Source organism: Desmodus rotundus, chromosome 8, assembly GCF_022682495.2.
Source record: "Desmodus rotundus isolate HL8 chromosome 8, HLdesRot8A.1, whole genome shotgun sequence".
NCBI classification, from domain to species: domain Eukaryota; kingdom Metazoa; phylum Chordata; class Mammalia; order Chiroptera; family Phyllostomidae; genus Desmodus; species Desmodus rotundus.
Window position 1 is genome coordinate 131,186,278 of NC_071394.1, and position 19,717 is coordinate 131,205,994.

Below are 19,717 nucleotides of genomic sequence, written 5' to 3' on the forward strand. Positions count from 1 at the left end.
ATGGCCACACCCCAGGATCGTAGTTAGGGGCGTTTACTGTAAGCACCGATGGCCACCACCGTCCCGCCTGACCTGCAACCTCAAGGTGCCCCTGAGGGCCCTCATGGCCTTCAGCTCTGGCTCTGGCGGGACTAACCTGGCCCAGCCACTGACCAGAGATTAGACGAGCCTGGCAGACAGTTAATGCCACTGACGTCAGGGCCCGATTGGGTGGCCACTGGGGGCTTGGGCCCTCCCTTCAGGCAGGAGCTTGGCCCACGTGACCTGGGCTCATTAAGCTGCTTCAGTGGCCAGAGACGCTGGGGGCCAGATCTCAGGAGAGAGAGGGAAGGCACGCCAAGACTGTGGGGACAGGCCTCAGCCAAGAGGTCACCAACTCTGGGGACTCAGGGTAAAGGCTGAAGAGGAGGGTCCCCTCTAGCCTCCCCGGGTATTGTGCCAACTGAGCCCCAGCTATGCTCACGGTAGAATGTCTCAGACACTGAGCAGGGGCAGCGGAACGTAGCCAGGAGCTGGAAGCGTGGGTCCTCAACCCTGCGGGCTGGAAGGGGAGAGCTACCGTCCTGGCAGGCCTAGCAACCCCCGACACTGACGCCAGGCCGAGCGTCCAGCCCCCGCAGGCAGCCCCGCACCTGTCCGTGCTCATCCCACAGCCACATTCCAGGTGTCCCTGCGGCCGAGCTGTTTCCTCCCCAAGGAGCACCCTCACTCCTCCCCGCCCAGGTGGCTGCGTCTCTCCCCTCCGCAGACACAAGCCCACAGGTTGCTTCTCCATCAGTCTTGTCCTCCAGCCTGGCAGGAGCTTTCTGCCTAACTGGCCTGTAGTGGGCACTTAGAGACGCTGCGGCTCGGGCTGTGGAGGGGCAGGCAGGAACAGCCACAGGAAGTACCAGAGGAGCTGGCTCTCCCCAGGGGCTTGGGCAGGGGGTTGAATGAAGGACAAGTAGGAGTTGGGTCAGGAGGTGGGACAGGGTGGGAACTAGGAGGACGAAGGCATGGGGAAGTGAAGGGAGAACCTGGAGTGGCCCGCCACATGTCGAGGAAGGTGGAGAAGCCCGCTGGGTCAGGAGGATGGGGGGTAGAGGGCAGCTGGGTGCAAGGCAGGTGTTTGCAGGGGGTCCAAGGAGTCAGTGAATACCGACGCTGGGCTTGGGGGAGAACTGGATGGGTGGTGAAGATGGGGCTTCATTGGCAGACAAGGTCTGGGTGCATTGTGTGGACAGCGTGCCAGGGGAAGCGGTGGCATGGGGGAGGGAGGCTGTCTAGCTGGAGGCAGTGAGGGCAGGACTGAAGAGGGAGGAGGAGAGCAAGGAGCTGCCAGGACCCTGGAAGGAGGCTCAGAGTGATCCTGGGACCCTACGTCCTGCCTCATGAGTGTGCCAGTCCCTTGGGCCTGTGCCTCAGTTTCCAGGGATGGGGAGTGAAGGTAGGGCTGGGCTGAAGGCTGAGGTACAGCAATTGAGCTTCCTGACAGCCTCCACTCCAGGCGGCTGCCCTCCACACGGCAGCTGCAAGGATGGACGTCCCCTCTGGTCTCTGGGGGGCGGCGCCTGGCAGCTCTCAGAGCCCCAACCTGGCTGCCAGCTGTGTGGCCACCACAGGCTGGGCTGGGAGATTCGGCAGGTGGCGGGAAAGGCCTCAGAGCTGTGTTTGCCCTGGCCAGGGCCCAGGCCCAGCATCAACAAACAGGCAGTCCCTCCCCCAGCCTGGCCACAACTGGCCTGGCCCCGGGACCCCACACAGCCATTCTGGACTGAGGACCTCAACCCCCACATACTGGGTGACCTTGAAGCCAGGCCTGACCCCTCGTGAACTGCCAATGGGAGCCCCCAGCCCTTTGCAAACGGCTTCTGTGAGCATCCAAGATGTCTATGGGTGGGAGGTGGGGGGAGGCCTGACACCCTGGTCAGCACCTCTCCTATCCGACCGCCCCTTAGGAAGTCCCCAGGCCCCTTGGGAGGATGAGTGTCATTCGGTCCCTCATGACCAAGGTTAGTTCTGATCTGGGGGTTATATCAGCCCCAGATCAGGAGGGAAAGACAGTCCCTTCCCCTTTTCAGCCATCAGCAGGGTGAGAGCTTGGGTGGTTTGGGGTTTGCAGGGATGGCGCCGCCCTAGCGCCTTTCTCCGTGGTTCTTCCAGGCCTCTGGCTCCCAGCCAAAGCCAAGTTCTCTGCCCTTGGCCCACCCAGCCCCCCAGGCTGAGGGACAGGACAGAGCCACTTCCTGTGACACATAGGCCAACTGAGGCACCGAAGGCTTGGCTGTGGTGATATGAGTCAGTAGGAAGAGAGTCCAGGAGTTCTGACCCCCAGCCCAGGGCGGCGGAGGGGCGAGGCCTGCCCTCCGGGGGCACTCCCCCCAGCCCCAGGGAGGGGGGCAGACAAGACCCAGAGACACCCAGCTTGCCCAGGAACAGCGGAAGCCATGGGATTAATAGGATCAGAGCCAGTGGCTGAGAAGCAAGCACACAGATGTTCTTGGAATCTCCATTCCCCCCCAGCTCACCCCCATGGTCAAGGCCTCCCCCAGCTCCCTGCTGGTTGGGCCTGGGGGCCTTAACACCCACCACCCACTTTTGGGCACCAAAGTCTTGGGTGGGAAGCAGGTAGGGGTGGGATGGGAGCCCCCAGCCAAGAACAGGGCCATCCCAAAGCCCCTGGCCCCAGGACACCAAGTCCCAGGCCCCACTCCCCATGGGCAGACTGACAGCTGTCCTTTACTGCTTGGAAATGAAGAAATGGGGAACTTGACCGGGCAGAAGCCAAGCCTGGCTCCCCCCTGACCTCACTGCCCCTGGCCCATCTGTTCCAGCCTCAATCACTTCTGAACATCTGGGGTGAAGACAGAATTGATGCAGGGGCCCCCTCCTTACCTATCCCACCTCTGCTTGGGAAGGGGGAGGCAGGAAGAAAGACATTTTGGAGCCTGAGTGAGGTCTGAGAGTCCTCCATTCAAGCATCTTCCACTGAGGTTAAGCATCTCCCTGTTCCCACTCCGCTTGGCTGAAGAGCCCCTTCTGGCCCAGGGGGATGCGGGCAGAGCATTTCAGGGGTTAAGGAGGCACTCAGAGGGCATCTGCTTTGGACTGAAGCATCCCCTCGCTCCCCACAGGACTCAACTGAACCCTCTCGGGCCAGCTGCACTCTGGCGAGGGGCTGCCCCGCACTCCGGCTGCCCCTTTGCTCTTTGGGCCGGGCCCCCGCCTCGCCCCTGACCAGCCCCTCCTCCCGCGGGCCGCGGGGGACTGGAGGGCGGGGGGCGGGCCGGGGGCGGGGCCGGGCGCCCTTCATCCCCCTGCGCTGCGCTCAGCCGGGAGCAGAGAGGTCAGCGCCAGCCAGAGCTGAGCACCGCGCGTCCCCACCCGTGAAACCAGGTACCGCTAGGGGCACCGACCCCCAGCCCAAGGGGCACCGGGCGGGCCGAGCCCTATCGCCCACCCTGTCGTGCGTAACCCGGCTCTGGGTAGCTACCCTCGCCCGCCCCGCCTGGGGCAGGCGCCCCGGGCTCCGAGAACCAGAGCCCCGCGCGCTCTGGACCCAGGTCTGGGAACCCACCGGTCAGACTCAGCTCCGAGCTTGAGCAGGTGTCCTGGAGAGGCACAACGTCGCCTCGGGGCCTCTCGGCAGGGCCGGGTGGGACAGCAGGAGGTCGGTGGCGCCGATGGGCTTCCTGAGGCTCTGCCTGTGGGGGCGGCAGGAGAGGGCCCCGGAGGGGAGCCTAAGAGGGCTCGGGAGCAGGCCCTGGAGCGCTGCTCCGACGGGCATCTGGCAGGCAAATCAGCCCGGTTGGCAGGCGGGAAGTCCGGGTATATTTATCCCGGCCGCGCTGCGCAGAGGTTTGAGGGCAGATCGGGCCAGGCTGCCTGAGGGGCCGCGGGGCACATGTTGGTCCTAGAGCCCGTGCCATTTGCAGCCCGGCCAGCAGGCACGGCGGGCACCGGGCACGTGTGACTCCCGAGTCTGAGGGCGAGGCTCCGTGTGCGCTCCTCACTGCCCCGTGCTCGGGCGGGGCTGGGGGCGATGGCACGCGTATCCCCCGAGGGAAAGGAGCTGGACTCTAGTTTGCAGAAGCCCGCCCCGCCCGGTTGGCCCCTTCGATTGGCCGCACCGGTTGCGTGCGTTTGTTTACACTCAGGGAGGGGGACAGGGGGCGGGGCCTAGGGGGACCCGCCCTCTCCCCCCCACAGTCACCTGAACCCTGAGGCCAGGTTTGGGCTCTAGGACAGGTCTGAGGGTGGCTAAGTCAAAGGTCCATCCTTGCTTCAGCCTGCGGGTCCTGTCCTTTCATGACTGCCTGGGGCCACGGTGCTGTCCCTGGAAGAGGCCTTTGAACCTGCTACTGATCCTTTTCAGTAGGAAGTCTGGCATGGGGGCTCAGTTCCTTCTGGAAAGGAAGATTATCCCTCACAGGTTCTCAGTCTGGAGCATAGAAAGTGTTCTGGGGACAGTTCCGTTTTAAGAGGGGAAGGTTCTGCACAAACCTGGAAGGCTTCCTGTAGGAAGCACCAGAGGTGGGAGGAATCAGGGGTGGATGAGGCCAGGCCTGACGCATATCCAAGATGACTGGAATGACTGAGAGCAAGAATGAGAATCTCTGATTCTTTGGCGCTGGGGGCAGAGGACTATATCTCTGGGGGCGGTGGGGGTACATGTGTCAGAACTTTATTCTGCCCGGACCCATAGAGCCCATGACCTCAGTGGCTTCTGAAACCACACCTTTGTTCAGTACTGGTTCTTTTGGTCCAAAGGGAAAAAAAACAAACCTCAAAACCACCCAGTCTAGGGCTCCAGGTATCAGACCGTGAGGTTTGGTTGCTCCTGTCGTGGTGCCTCCTGCCCTTAGCAAGTAGTCGTGGAGCCCTGGGCCAGTGGAGAAACTGAGGTGAAACAGGACAGGCTTGGGGGCTCATGGCCTCTGGATGGGGTCAGAAAAGGCTTCTGAGCTGGAGTGAGCGCACCCTGAAAGCCTGGGCTGTGCGTGGGGACAGGCGCTCAGTCTGAGGGGAAAACGTGTTTGGGGAGCTCGGCACCTGTGTGCGCACAGCTGTTGCTGTAGCAGAACAGGGGTCCCGTGGAGGATGTTCTAGTGCAGACGTGGCGGGGGCGGGCCAGGTGTCCCTTGGAGCCGGTGAGGTGGGCCGGGGGCTTGTCAAGAACCTTGAACCCACTCCACTGGTTTAACGACGTTTACTCTGGACCTACCACGTGCCCTGTGCGCCCTCAGTCCGGTGGGTGGAGGGCTGGCCTTTGACTCTGGGGAAGAAGACAAACGCAGGTTGGGTGGGGTGCTCTAGAAGGCCAGGCAGGGCTTCTAGGGGCCAAAGGGAAGGACCAGCTGCTGGGGCAGGAGGGGCTTTCCGGCCAGCAGCTTGAGGTGGCTTGGTTTTGAATTTCCGCTCTGCGGGCCACGTCCTGTACACAGCCTCTCCGCTGGCACGTCTACACACGTGCATGGCCCTTGAGAACGGGGCCACTCCCGCCGGCCGTCCGCTCCGTGTATCTTTTCCATTGTGTGGGGAGACAAGCCACAGGTGCTGGGCTAGGGGGTTCTTTCCAGCTGGGCCCCACCTTGTGGCCCTGCTGGGCTCAGACCTGCCCTCTGGATGTCCCTGCTCCTGGCTAACGGGGGCACACCCTGCCCTTGTGGGAACCTGGAAATGCTGTGGCAGCATTTTAAGGGGTCCTGCAAGGCTTTACCCGGCCACCCCTGCAGTGCACACTGGGTCTGCTGCCCCCTCACCTAGACGTCTGGCTTCCTGTTTCCCCCTGCACCTTCTGGGGCTCTCTGTCTCTCGCTGGCTGTCCCTTGTCCCCTCCTGCTGTCTGGTCCCTGTCCTTCCTCTGTCTGGCTCTCTCTGCCTGGTCGGCCTTCTCTGGCTGTCCGTCTCCCTCTCTCCCTGCCTGAACGTCGCTCCAGCTCCCTGTGTACTCTTCTCTGTCTGTGTCCCCGTCTGTCCATTCGCAGTTCTTGGACTCCCAGCGCCTCTCGGTCCGGGTCAGTGTGCTGGACGCATGTGCCACTTGTGTTTTCTCTCCGTCTCTCTCTTCCCTCCCTCGGCCTCTCTCTGCTTCTTCCTGACGTTGGATGGAGCCTCTCCTTCAAGCTGACCTTGCCCTTAGCCCCCACAGTGGGGTCTCCAATGAGTCCTGAGCTGCCCCAGGCCCCTGTTCCAGCTTTCTTTGGGGCCAGAAGTCCGGCTGTCCAAATATTTGGCCGCCTCCAGGGGATTCCGGGTCAGCAGGGAGGAGGATGGGCTGGCTGGCTCGGGGTCTCCCCTGATCCTGGGGGGCCACAGGCATGTGATGTCCTGTCCTTTGCTTCAGCTGGGCCTCAGGCCGCACGTCCCTCTCAGCAGGCTGGCAACGGGGGGAGGGGGATGCTGCTGGCCCTGGTCCAGTCTTGAGCCAAGAAGTTCCAGCTGTAGCCTCTGCTGGGGTCAGCCTGAGCTAGCAGGGTCCAGGGCTGGGGGGCGGGGGAGGGGAGGCCTAGGTGTCTGGGGCTAGGCCCAACTCTAGGCATCTGTTGGGAGTCTAGAAAATGTGCCTTGTCACAGGGAAGTCCACCTTCTGTCCCCACCTTCCAGATGCCCCGACCCCAGGGCCAGGGAGCTAGGGGATGAGGGATTGGTGTGCCTAGTACAGCACTGTTCTGAGCCACCTGCCTTTCCCCGGACTTGCCCCTCCATCCTGCCCCAGCCGGGTTTCGGCCACATACTAGTCACGTACCCAGTGCTGTGGACAACGAGGGAGGAGCGGGTGGAGGGCGGGGCCTGCTGGGGTCGGGGTCAGGGTCAGGAGCCGTGGGTCTGGGGGAGGCGCAGGGCGTGTCTCAGTGCCTTCCCCTCCTCTGAGCACCTTCCTAGCCACCCTGTTTCCAGACCCCTGGCCTTAGAATCAGTTCCCCATGCGTGCTTGTGGCTGTGCCTTGAAAACACAATTCAGACACGTCCGGTGAATCCAGTTCCCCTACTGACAGAGAGCTTGTCCCACAAGGGCATTTTCCCTCTGAAGCCTGGAGAAGCAGGTAGGCAGAGGGGTACCAGGATGGAAGGGGCATCTCGTCTCAGCCAAGGAGGGGAGTGGTAAGGATGGGCGAGCTGGAACTGGGGGCAACCCTCATGCCTGAGCCCCCCGAAGTAACCCCAGTGGACCCTCGGACCAGGCCAGCTTCATCTCCTCAGACCTGGGCCGCCCTTACACGAGAAGCCTGGGGCCGTGGCAGCAAGCTCTGTGGGGCCCGCGCCTCCACCAAGGCCGTGGCCGCCGGGCTGAGGGAAGGACAGTGCGGCTGCCCCCAGTAGCCAGCTCGCTACTGCAGAGCCACTTTCGTCCCAGAGCCTTGGGGAGGAAAGCAGAGAGGTGTGCTTCCCACAGCAGCCAACCCACGCAGTGGCCTGGATTCCTGGGCCTTGAAATCTTTAATTAGCCAAACTCAACACCTGCCGAGGTGTGCCTGACAAATTCGCACCCCGTGACACTCGAGGGCCGGCGTTGCCTGCTGTGCACGATCCCTGTGCCTCCGGAGCCCGCCTGGCCCTTATCTCCCAGAGAGCAAACAGGCGCCGGGGCAGTGGCCCCGGCCATCGATTTACTGCCGGAGCCCATGCTGCACCCGTGACAGATGCCATTCTGATGACCCACCCAAGGTCACAGTGATCTGACTTCCCACCCCAGGGCCTGACTCTGAGGGGCCGTGGCCTGCTCTGGGGACAAAGGCGTCGGGGAGGCTCCTCACTCGTCCCCAGCCTTGGCCAAACCTCATGGGACCCCTGCAGGACAGGCGGACTCTGAGGCCCTGAGTGGGAACACTCTGCCCACGGCCACACGGTGAGGCAGGGTTGGGTTTGCCTCGGACTGAGAGTGTCCACCGTGGTCTTTCCCCGCCATGGGTCAGGAACTGCTGGCAGCTGTCCTTGGGCAGGAGTGGCCCCTGAGTCTGCGCTGACTCCCTGATGGAAAGAAGCCTGGGAGGTGGCAGACCCGAGGGAAGGGACGGCAGTGTCAAAAATGAGCTGCGGGTCCCAGGGAACTGGCTGGGGGTCCATGTGCCAGGCCAGTGCTAATCACCCCGCCCCGCCCCTCCCCCCGCCCTTAGCCCTGCTCTAGAGTGAATTACAGACTCCTTGGCCTGGCCATCAAGGCTTCGACAGGCTTGTCTATGGCCACAGAACCTTCATTCCACCCTCACAGCCGGCCTCACACCACACCTCAGGGCCTTCGCCCCTGCTGTGTCCTCTGCTTGAGTCACTCTCTCCTATTTCCACACCCTGGGGACTCCCACTGGGATTTCACAACTGACTCCATCACCTCCTCCTCCAGGAAGCCTTCCTTGATGCCTCACTCTCCCCTTTTTGGAGTCTCAGCACTTTGTGGCACACACTCAGTTTCAGCAGGAGCCGTAGGGTGAGGGATGTGCTTAGGGGTTTTGCCGCGTCCAGACCGAGAGCCAGTTGAGGAAGAGTATTCCACGTCCTCTCTGGGACCTCAGGCCAGCCCGAGAACCAGCAGAAGCTGGTTGTAAGAGAAAGGCCCTGAGAGTCTAAGCTCAGGTCCTGCCGGGGGGTGGGGAGCCCGGAGCCAGGACCTCAGGCACCTTGGCTATGACCGTGCTGTGGGCTGTGGTCTCCCTGGAGGCTGTGCCTGGCAGCTAGGGAAGGATATTAAGGCAGAGAAGGGTGCTTTGTCTAGGCTGCCGACTCAGCACACTCTGAGGGCCTGCCCTAGCCTGCCCGGGGCAGGAGGCCCGGCAAGGGCAACCCCAGCTGAGAGTCAGGGGGCACTCCAGAGGGCCTCAGGAGGCCAAGTACTGGCTAGGATCCTTTGAGGGGCTGATGGAAAGGCTTGGGGCAGGGCCATGAAGGCAGGCTGACCTCAGGGGCACTGGTCCAGGGGGCAGGGTGCAAGAAGAGATGTTCACATGTCGGGGTCCAGAGTGGGCAGGGCTGGAGGAGAGAAATGTCCAGACACCAGCATCAGAGAGGCAGATCGAGGGGGTCAGGTGAGGGGTCCCCAGGACCAACCTGCCTGGGATCTAAACTCTGGCCTGGAGCAAAGGGAGGTGGTCCTCTGGCCAGTTCCGTGTGGCTGCTGCCCCCAGGACACTGGGGCCTGAGGCCTGAGGCCTGAGCCTAGCCTCCCCTACTTGCCACAGTCCCAAGTGCTAAATTTGAGACCGCCTGGTATTCCAAGTTCAAGAGCAGACTGGAGACCATCAGGATCTGGAGCGGAGTTAGAGGATCCGGGGCAGGATTCAAGGCTCCCCAGCAGAGGGGGTGCCATGGCGTCAAGACCAGCTCTGGCTGACCTGCTTGGCAGCACCGTCCCCTCCTTGGTCACCACTCTGGCCCCAGCTCCCCTGCTGGCCCAGCCGGCCTTCAGAACGTCCTTATAGATCCTGGGGGCACGATGCCCAGGTACCTTCTGAGCATCGGGAGGGTGGCTCTCAGCCACAGGGCCCGAGGGCCAGTGAGCCGTCTGGGCAGGGCAGGGTCGGGGGGTGGAGAGCAAAGGAGCTGGTCCTGGTGAGGCCCAGCAGAGCCGCACCCTAAGAGCAGGAACGGGGGGCTGACTACATGGTCCAGGCCCCTCCACAGCGGCCCAAGGCCCTGAGCTCCTGGCCCGGGGCTCCAGGAAATGGGGAGTCTGCTCAAAGGCTCCTGGAAGATGGGCACCTAAGGGTGGGGGTTCCCTGGCAGGGAAGGAGAGGCTTGAAGGAAAACGCGGCCCTCAGGCCAGAGCTGTGTGGAGGGTGAGGCCTGCGTGGCCCAAAGAACTGGCCCCTGGGGCACCCATTTCCTGGAAGGCCCCCTGAGGGCCCTTTGCAGCCAGGCAGGCAGGGCCCAGGTGTCCAGCCACCCAGCACTGCCTCAGGCCTCCTGGCTCCGGGGGTTGGGGGGTGGTAGCCTTTGCGCCTGCCGTCCCCGGCGCCAGCTCTCAGCCCACAGAGGGCCCTTTGTTCTGGGTGCCAACAGTGCCCGCCGGGCAGCTGGGAACAGGGCCCACAGCCCTCACCCTCTCCTGAGGCCTCCCGCCATCGGGCAGTGCCATTCTAGGTTGGCTAGGAGGCCCCTGGCACGTGGAGCCAGCACAGGAAACCGTCTCCTAGTATTAACCTCAGGGAGGGGTGTCTGTCCAGGGCTCGCCCTGCATCGGGGGCTACAGGCCTGGGACTCAGCATCCCAGAGTCCTGGCACCACTGGGCTCTGAACTGGGGTCACCCAGCTGACCTTCACTGCACAGATGGGGAAACTGAGGCCTCGGGGACTTGTCCGGGCCGGTGTGCGTGCGTCAGGTGTGGAGGGAGCACTGCGTGCTGGTTGAGGCGTCCCTCAGGATGTCCTGGAGAATGCAGGCACTTGTGTCCTGAGTGACCCCCTGCCAGGTGCGCCTGCGGCTGAGACCGCCTTTGGGCGGCTGGGCCCTGGGTGTAAGGAGCAGGGATGATCTGACTGGCTGTCTGCCCCGCAGATTCCTGGGTGAGTTGGGGTGAGAGCTGGGCTCCCGTGGTGTCCCCTGAGCATGGAGGCACCTGTGCAGACGGAGCTGGTGGAGCTGGTGCCCAACGGCAAACACATGGAAGGACTACACCCGGTCAGCACCCCCACAGCAGGCAATGAGAGGTGAGCGCAGCAGGGGCCCAGCCAAGGGCTCAGGGCGGGGCAGGGTGCAGAGCAAGGGGCTGGAGCTGAGCTGCCTACCCTGGCCTGTGCCTGCAGGGTCGAGGGCCCCCGGCGAAGCTGTGTGGAGGGCGAGGGCTTCCTACAGAAAAGCCCCAGCAAGGAGCCACACTTCACGGACGTGAGCGGGGCAGCAGAGGGGCCTGGGGCAGGGAGGAAGGAATGAGGTGTTCTAGGGCAGCAGTGGGAGGCTGAGGGACAGGGAGGGAGCTCGGAGATGCCCTCCGTGCCTGCTGACTCCCCCACCCCCATCCTGCAGTTCGAGGGGAAGACCTCGTTCGGGATGTCGGTGTTCAACCTCAGCAACGCCATCATGGGCAGCGGCATCCTGGGGCTGGCCTATGCTATGGCCAACACGGGCATCATCCTCTTCCTGTGAGTGCTCTCTGCACCCCTTCTACACACAGGAGCCCTGAACAGGCCACCGCCCGTGACCTCCCAGGACCCACCAGCTCCCTGTCCTAAGGCCCTGGTGGCAGTGGGCAGGCACATGCACTCAGCCCAAACCATGGCTGAGCAAACCAGCCACGGCCAGACAGGTATCCCTCACTTCCCAGTAAGCCTGCTGAGACGACTGCATGGGACCAGGCTAACGGACCTGTCTGTCCTTCTGTGTGTACACGTGATGGACGCAGCCCCGTGGCCAGGCCTGTGTAGGCACACGTGTCCCCACCTGGGAGCTCAGCCCCACAGCCAGGTGGAAAACATGTTTGTTCCCAGAACTCCAGGAGAGATGGGCTTGCAGGGCCTCTTCTGGGTCAGACTGGCCCTGGGCCTGCTGAGTGTGCACCCACACGTGCCCGGACACCTGGCCAGTGGCCCTGCAGCCCAGGCCTCCCAAAGCTCATTGCCTCCCGCCAGCAGGGAGAGCCCAGCTGGGGGAGCCCAGCAGCCTCTCCCTGCCCATCTTCCCCAGGTTCCTGCTGACAGCTGTAGCCCTGCTCTCCAGCTACTCCATCCACCTGCTACTCAAGTCCTCGGGGATTGTGGGTGAGCCTCAGGCGGGCCTGCAGCAGGGGAGGGCGCACTGGGAGGGCGGCTGGCTGTCCTGACGCCCTGCGCTTGCAGGGATCCGTGCCTATGAGCAGCTGGGCTACCGTGCCTTCGGGACCCCGGGGAAGCTGGCAGCGGCCCTGGCCATCACCTTGCAGAACATTGGAGGTGCGGCTGGCAGACCGACGCGGGCGGACAGGGGCGGGCAGGCCAAATGAAGGATGGCAGCTGGCTCCACTGACCCCGGTGCCCACCACCCCTCTCCCTTCAGCCATGTCCAGCTACCTGTACATCATCAAGTCCGAGCTGCCCCTCGTCATACAGACCTTCCTGAACCTGGAGGCGCAAACTTCGTGAGCCCCAGGGTGGGGCGGGGCCGGGTGAGGGTGGGCGGCCACAGTCTATCCTCTGTGTCCACCCCTGGCCCTGAGAGCCCAGACTGGGCTAGCAAGAGAGAGACGCACCCTACCAGTCACTGCTGGGGGGGCGCAGAGAGCTGCCAGCAGGGCCAACTGCAGTCCACCCCCATTTATGAAGCACCTAGGGGAACCCAGGAGGACCAAGTGGGCTGGCATGAGGAACAGTCCCGCCCAGCCAGTGAGCAGAGAGGGCCCGAGAGCCTGGGGCTTAGCTCTAAGCGCCTGCTATTCCTGCCTGTGGCTTGGGTGTTAGCCCCTCCCCTCCCACCAAGAAATTAAGCCCATCTTGTCCCAGTTGCCCATCACTAGTTTAGGCAGCACTGATGGCATCAACCGCATTTGTGAGTGGGGACGGAGAAGACGGGCCCCTACATTTGCAACGCAGCCCAGGCGAGCAGAGGGGCTGGGAGGCTGAGAGCTGTGCTGGGAGGAGAGAAACAGCCAGAAACCGCCTCCCTGGGGGCCTTTCCCAAGGAGCTGGCCTTTGGGCTTGCCCTTGAAGGGTGGTCCCATTCCTTATCCCATTAGTTCCCTGCAACCCCTGTCCACTGGGGGTGGGGCAGGGGGTGCAGGATGCAGATGCCAGGAGGGACCACAGGGGCACAGCTTGTTGGCAAGTCCCTGAGCCCCCATGGGAAGTGCCGCCCCCCAGAGCCAGGCTCTTTCATCCCACCCACCTCCCTGGGCCCCTTGAGGTCCCTTCCTGAGGAGGCTGGACACAGACCTATGCGCCCTGAGAAAAACAGCAGCAGAGACTCCGGTCAGAATGGTCACCAAGGCCTGGCCTCACCCGGGCAGGCGCTGAGAGCATGCCCACTTGCAGATGGGCAGAGACTCTGAGCTGTGGACCAGTATTCTTTGGAGGTCACTCGGTGGCACCACTGGTGACCCAGACTGGGGCTGAGGGCCCGTGGCCTGAGCCAGGGCTGCATGGGTTCTGATCTCGGCTTCCCAATCCCGCCTGGCAGGGACTGGTATATGAACGGGAACTACCTGGTGATTCTGGTCTCTGTCACCATCATCCTCCCCCTGGCACTGATGCGGCAGCTTGGTGAGTATGGCAGCGCCAGGGCCTTGGAAGGGCACATCGGAAGGACGTCCCCGCGGGGATCCCCAGTCTCACAGCCACCCCTTCCCCGACTTTGCAGGCTACCTGGGTTACTCCAGCGGCTTCTCCCTCAGCTGCATGGTATTCTTCCTAATCGCGGTGAGTCCCTCTCCATGGTGGCCGAGGGAGGGAGGGGGCAAGTCTCCTCAGGGCTCCTCTGTTGGAAGGACGTTGCTTCAGAGTAACTTCCCAGTCAGCCTCGCCTTGCCCTGACACTCTCACACCCCTCCCCAACCAGGTCATCTACAAAAAGTTCCAGGTGCCCTGCCCTCTCCCGTCCAGCTTTGCCAACATCACAGGCAACTTCAGCCTCATGGAGTTCAGCAGGGAGGAGACACCTGTGCACCTGGGGGAGACCGGCACCCCAGCTGTCTGCACCCCAAGCTATTTCACACTCAACATACAGGTTCTGACAGGCCCGGGGTGGGGGCAGAGGCCCAGGGAGAGCATGGGGACTGCCCTGACCCAGTCTCCATGTTCCCCCAGACAGCATACACCATCCCCATCATGGCCTTCGCCTTCGTCTGCCACCCGGAGGTGCTGCCTATCTATACGGAGCTCAAGGAGTAGGTTCTGAGGCTGGGAGGGGGGCAGGGCTGCCTGAGCTGGTCGGGGAGGGGGCTAGTGGATGTGGCCGTGCCAGGGGGGCTGCCGGGAGCCAAGTCATTTTATCAAAGATCTCCCTGGCTGCTCTGGGTGATGACTGGCGGCAAGAAGGAGGCTCCCTTGCTGCCACGTGGTGAGGGTATGATGGCAGACAGACCCTGGGGCACACGGGGGTCTCCCAGTGTGGCCCACCTCGGCACCAAGCCCCTCCCCTGCCCCCCATAGTCCCTCCAAGAAGAAGATGCAGCACATCTCCAACCTGTCTATCGCCGTCATGTACGTCATGTACTTCCTGGCCGCCCTCTTCGGCTACCTCACCTTCTACGGTATGGCTGCACTTCAGGGCAGAGGCAGGAGTCAGGCTGGGGGGCCAGGCGCACGCCACTCCCCACAGTGTTGGGGCGGACCAGGGCTCAGAGCCCAAGCCCCTGCCTGGGCCGCCTGCTAACTGACACCCCTCCCTGCCCCCACCTGCCACAGACGGGGTGGAGTCGGAGCTGCTGCACACTTACAGCAAGGTGGACCCATTCGACGTGCTGATCCTGTGCGTGCGCGTGGCTGTGCTGACGGCCGTCACACTCACAGTGCCCATCGTCCTGTTTCCAGTGAGCCCATGGGAAGGTGGCTGGGTGGCTGGACAGTGGGGGTGGGACCGGCGGGGATGCCATGACCGGGTGATGACTCCCCACTCCCCAGGTGCGGCGCGCCATCCAGCAGATGCTGTTTCAGGACCAGGAGTTCAGCTGGCTGCGGCACACGCTCATTGCCACTGGCCTGCTCACTTGTATCAACCTGCTGGTCATCTTTGCCCCCAACATCCTGGGCATCTTTGGGATCATCGGTGAGGGTCTGGCCCTGCTGGGTGTTGCCCCAGAGAATTTCTCTTCTGCAAATGCTGGTGGACTCCTGGTCGCACACCCTACCTTTAAGCGGTGGCTGCTGGCCGTGTGCACAGCATGCCCTCCCACCTGAGACTGCGTCCTGCAGGGTGTTCCAATCCCCTTAGAGGGCTCAGAACCAGCATGTCAGTTCCCCTCACTGGAGCATGGCGTGCAGCCAAGGGGTCCAGGGCCACCACAAAGGAGGGTCTTGTCATTGGGTCTTGTCTCTGTTTTGCATGTGAGGAAACTGAAATTCAGGTTCAGGGAGTAGCAGAGCCTCACGGTTGGCGAGTGGGGAGCCTTGATTCAGCCCCAGGATCATGGGGCTATAGGGTGGCTGCTCTGTCCATTGTCTCAAACCAGCTGGGGCTCTGAGCTGGAAGATCAGCAATTCTGAGACATCTTTGGGGTGACCCAACTCGGGAGACTGACTCCCTCCCCCAACTCTGCAGGGATTGACACACAGACTTGGGCTACGTATCACAAAATCACAGCCAGGACTCTTGGTTGTATATGTCCATAAGCGAACTCAAAATGAATCAAGCAGAAAGGAATGTATTGGCTCAAACAGTAGAAAAGCCTTCAGGAATAGCTATATCCAGGAGCCCCATATCCTCAAGTCTCTGTCTATATCTCCGCCTTGCCTTTCCTGTTTGTGAGCTTCATTCGCTGACAGATTCTTGTGACACCAGCCACCCTAGCCTGCTATTCCGTTCACTCCTGAGGCCCCTGAGGGCAGAGAACGAGCTTTCGATTGGGGTCTCAAGATGAGATGCTCCCCTACAGGACTGTCTGATCTTATTGGTTCCACCCCTGAACCTTAGCTAATAGGTGGCCACAAGCCCTTGGTGGCCATGCTTTGTTTTGTTACAGGTGCCACATCTGCCCCATGCCTCATCTTCATCTTCCCTGCCGTCTTCTACTTCCGCATCATGCCCACTGAGAAGGAACCTGCAAGATCCACCCCCAAAATCCTGGTGCGAGAGGCCTAGAAGTCGGTGGGCTGGTGTGAAGCTTAGGGGACCGCCCCAACCTCAGTCCTGACCCTGACTTCTGACCCCACAGGCCCTTTGTTTCGCTGCACTTGGCCTCTTGATGATGACCATGAGCTTGAGCTTCATCATCATCGACTGGGTCTCGGGGACCAGCCGGCATGGAGGAAACCACTAGGGCCACCCGTCCCGTTCTGTCTGCTCACCCAGTGCCCTGCCCAGATGCCTCGGCCCCGGCTCGCACCCACTGGCCTGATGGGGGAGGAGGAAGACAAGGCTAGCACCGTGGTGTGAGGCCCCATCCCGGGGCCTCTCTGTGGAAGGATTTTTTTAGAGAGAGCCAGGACCAAAGCCCTTGGGCCACTTCCCTGCTGGGCTCCTGGTCTGCAGGGCCTTCCTGAGCTGGGAGCAAGTGCGGCTGTATCCCGCTCCGCTCCGTTGCCTCAGATCTCACCTGAGCCCCTTTCCCTTCTCACACAGAGGCAGACTCTGAGCACTGCCAGCCTGTGGGGGCACGTAGAGCTGGAAGCCAGGCTGGCAGCCATCCCCCCACCTCGCTGTTGGGTCATGGTCTGTCCTGAGGCCCCCTCTCCCTCAGCCCTCTTGCCTTCCTTCCTGCTGCCTCCGAGGCCCCTGGCAGGCGCATGGGCTCAGGTGCTTGGATAGTCTTTTCCGGTTCTCCCATCCTGGTCACCAGGAAGAGACCCTCTCACCCTACGCCTGGAGCCAGCAGGGTCTTTTGAGGTTGAAGCTGGTGGGGTGTCCTCAATGGGCCCCTGCCCTGCACCTTCACCAGTCCCGGGGAGGCTGGGACTCCCCCCTGACACCAAGCCTGGGCCCTAGCCCACATCCCCCTGCGGGGAGAAGAGAGGGGCTGGGGCCCAGGGCGTCTCTGCCCCTGGCAGCCGGAGACCCAGGGGCCAGCCTGGGACAGGGTGGAGAGGCTGGCTGGCAGCCCCCTTTTATAAATATTATACTTAAGACCAACTGTGTTTCATATTCTTGATCTCCATGGTCCCTGGGTTCCAGGAAAGGGGGTGACAGCTGGGACGTGGATGGAGATAGAAGCCTCTCCTGCTTCTTTCCCTGGGATGAGGGTGGGGACAGCGCAAGTCCGCTACCCTACTCGCCCCCTGCCTCCCAAACCAACCAGTGGCGTGCTCAGACCCTGCTCTGGGCCTGCGCCAGGCTCAGCACAGACCTGCTTTCTCACGGGGTGAGGTGGGGAGGAATTAATGAGGCCCCAGGAAATGGGACAGAGAGAGGCCTCCGGAAGGAGGGACGTGAGGTGCATCCCCAGCAGCTTCAGAGAGGGTCTGAGCTGGGGGCGGCTGGGAAGCCCTGCTGCAGGGCTCCTGCCTGCCCCCCGCCCCGGCTGCCATGTCAACCCTCTGTCAATGCGTTGAGTCTGCAAACAAAAGTCCAGGGACCCTGTGCCCTGTGTCAGGCCGATCCTTTTAGTAACAGAAACCCCCCTGTGAATAAAGGTGGGTTAGTGAGTCCCTGTATGTGGGGCCTGAGTTTTGAGTGGGGTAGTCCAGGGTGGGTGGGGCTGCAAGGACACAGGGCAGCCCCAGTGCCCTGGCCCTGGGTGGGGCTGGGAAGCTGCCCATTGCCTGGGGCGAACCTGAACCAGCTGAGACCTAGCGGGATGGAGCTGCTCAGGTCTTGGCACCAAACCCTCATTAGGAGAGACCCTGTGCCCAGCTAGGCCGCTGAGGAAAGGGCAGCAGGAAAAATCCAGTTTGAACTGGCAAGGCGGCTGCCAGCATGGGAAACCCCTGAAGAAAGAACTTCCTCAAGCTGGTGGCTGCTGGGCCCACAGCAGTGCCAGCCGGTCAGAGGGGGGCTTCCTGAGTCCGATTCCCATCAGCCCCAGTCGCCTGACTCCAGCCTGGGGACTCACCCAGGAGGCCTGTGGCCCCAGAAAAGAGCTGGACACTGGCCTGGAGGTGGCTGCAGCCCAGAGTGCCCTGGTGTGCAGGGCTGCCCTCCGGGGCTCTCTGGCTTCTTTCCAGCAAGATAAGGCTCTAGCCCCGCCTCTTCCCTGGGCTCCTGGGGCGTGAGAAGCAACACTGGCAGGGTCCACCCTGAAGACAGACCCTGGGGTCTTTTCTCGCACTCCCTCCATCCAAAGAAGGCTGCGGGTCAGGGCGGCAGCAGGCCTCTCAGAGCAGGGCCAGGCAAGCATAGCAGCTGCCCCCCCCCTCCCGCCACACACACAGCTAGGGTGGAGGCAGGACCCCGGAGGCCACCACCTCTGCTGGCCCAGCAAGGTCTTCTCTGGCCTGAGCAGTGGGCAGCAGGCGCTGGGCGATGTGGCCTCTGCACTAGATCCAAAACCAAGTGTCCAGATGACTGAAAATGAGTGACCTTCGTCCCTACCTGTCAAGCCCCAGACACTGGGACCCACAAGGGCGGGCCTGCAGGCCCTCGGTCATCACGAAGCATTTTTGTGTGCTTTGAAGAATTTCCCAGGTCTTTTTTGTTCTTTTTTGCATTAAAAAAAAATTTCTGCCCTGACCACTGTGGCTCAGTTGGTGGTGGAGTGTTGTCCCACAGGCCAAAGGTCAAAGCCAGTTCGACTCCTGGTCAGGGCACTCGCCCGGGTCGCAGGCCAGGTCCCCAGCTGGGGTGTGTGAGAGGCAACAGATCGATGTTCCCCTCCCTCTCTCTCTCTCCCTCCCTGCCCCTCTCTCTAAAATAGATTAATAAAATCTAAAAAATAAAAAAACAATTTCTCTGAAAAACAAAAAACAAAACACTTGCTCTGTTTGGAATATTGACAAGCTAGAACAGCCAGAAAGTTCAGCATGAAGGGATTCTATATTTCTTTTTACTGCTTTTCTTATGACTGCCTGTAACAGGAAGGCAAGTGAATATAGACCAGGAGAAGCCTGGGCCTTGGTTCTCCGCCCACTCCCCTCTCACCTGTGTGTACAGGTGCACACTACCTACCAGCTGAAGAGGGGTTCATTCATTCACCCAGTGAGTTTTTGTTAAGATTCCCTCCTTGCCAGGCACTCTTCCAGCACCTGGACACAAGATGAAGACCCTGCCTTCCTTGAACTTATATCCTGGGTGGGGGATTGGATTCAGACCAGAAACATGAAACAGAATGAGTAAGTTATATCACCTGTTAGAAGATACTCAGCCCTGGCTGGTGTAACTCAGTGGATTGAGTGTGGGCTGTGAACCCACGGATCGCCAGTTCAATTCCCAGTCAGGGCATGTGCCTGGGTTGCGGGCCAGGTCCCCAGTAGGGGGCACGTGAGAAGCAACCACACACTGATGTTTCTCTCCCTCTCTTTCTCTTTCCCCTCTCTCTAAAAATAAATAAATAAAATCTTTTTTAAAAAAAGATGCTTAGTAATTACTATAGGGAGTGAATGGCAAGGTGAGAGCAATGGAGAACAGGGGCTCTGGAGGTGAGTTAGGATGGGCCTCACTGAGAAAGGGACAGTTGACCGGATGTTTGGAGAGGGAGGAAGCCATGTGGATGCCTGCAGGGAACTGTCGCAGCCAGGGGGATCAGCCAGTGCAAAGCCCTGAGGCAGAACATGCCTGGCCTATGAGAGCAGCAGCCAGGAAGTCATTGTCACTGATGTTAGGAGAAGCGGGAGAAGACAGGAGGGGCAAGTGAGGGCTAATAAGGGGGGCAGGTGTTATGGGGCCTTGTCGGCCTCCCCAAGGACTTCCGATTTTTCTCTGGGGAAGATAAGAGCCCCTGCAGGGTCCCGAACACAGGAGGGGCAGGAACTGACTCAGTAGCAACTCCAAGTTTCGAATGGATTATTCTGGCTGCTGCACTGAAACTAGACTCTGCGTGGCGGTTGGGGAGCCAAGGGTGAGTCCGACCCGGAGCTAATGCAGTCGTTCAGAGCGGCTCAGCCCAGGTGGCGGCTTCATCCAGAAGAGATGCTGGGCTGTCCTAAAGGCAGAGGCCGCAGGCTTCCCTGATGGTTTGGGTAAGAGGGGAGGGACAGAGACAAATCAAGGGTAACTCCAAGGCCATCTAGGGACTGAGCCTGCTATCACATC

General features: G+C 61.7%; 1 protein-coding gene across 3 annotated transcripts; it reads left to right on the plus strand.

Moving 5' to 3' along the window:
* Window positions 1–1,727: 1,727 nt before the first annotated feature.
* Window positions 1,728–16,663, plus strand: SLC38A3 (solute carrier family 38 member 3). 3 transcript variants are annotated; one of them, XM_024566033.4, is made up of 16 exons: window positions 1,728–1,852; window positions 10,469–10,620; window positions 10,717–10,798; window positions 10,937–11,052; window positions 11,594–11,667; window positions 11,746–11,838; window positions 11,942–12,023; window positions 13,058–13,140; window positions 13,238–13,296; window positions 13,436–13,603; window positions 13,684–13,763; window positions 14,029–14,129; window positions 14,284–14,408; window positions 14,500–14,644; window positions 15,558–15,661; window positions 15,750–16,663. In XM_024566033.4, exons 2-16 carry the CDS (start codon window positions 10,520–10,522, stop codon window positions 15,852–15,854), a joined length of 1,518 nt encoding a protein of 505 aa, XP_024421801.1. In that variant the 5' UTR covers window positions 1,728–1,852; window positions 10,469–10,519; the 3' UTR covers window positions 15,855–16,663. The 3 variants fall into 3 exon arrangements, with proteins under 3 accessions (XP_024421801.1, XP_045055746.1, XP_045055747.1); XM_045199811.2 differs by lacking the exon at window positions 1,728–1,852 and adding an exon at window positions 3,276–3,375; XM_045199812.3 differs by lacking the exon at window positions 1,728–1,852 and adding an exon at window positions 6,089–6,235.
* The last annotated feature ends 3,054 nt before the right edge of the window (window positions 16,664–19,717 follow it).

Excerpts from the sequence above, each read along its gene's own strand:
- SLC38A3 (XM_024566033.4), top strand. The coding sequence starts at position 10,520 with ATGGAGGCACCTGTGCAGACGGAGCTGGTGGAGCTGGTGCCCAACGGC. Across the intron at positions 10,799-10,936 it reads AGGAGCCACACTTCACGGAC|TTCGAGGGGAAGACCTCGTT; the intron begins GTGAGCGGGGCA and ends CCCATCCTGCAG. Across the intron at positions 14,409-14,499 it reads TGCCCATCGTCCTGTTTCCA|GTGCGGCGCGCCATCCAGCA; the intron begins GTGAGCCCATGG and ends CCCACTCCCCAG.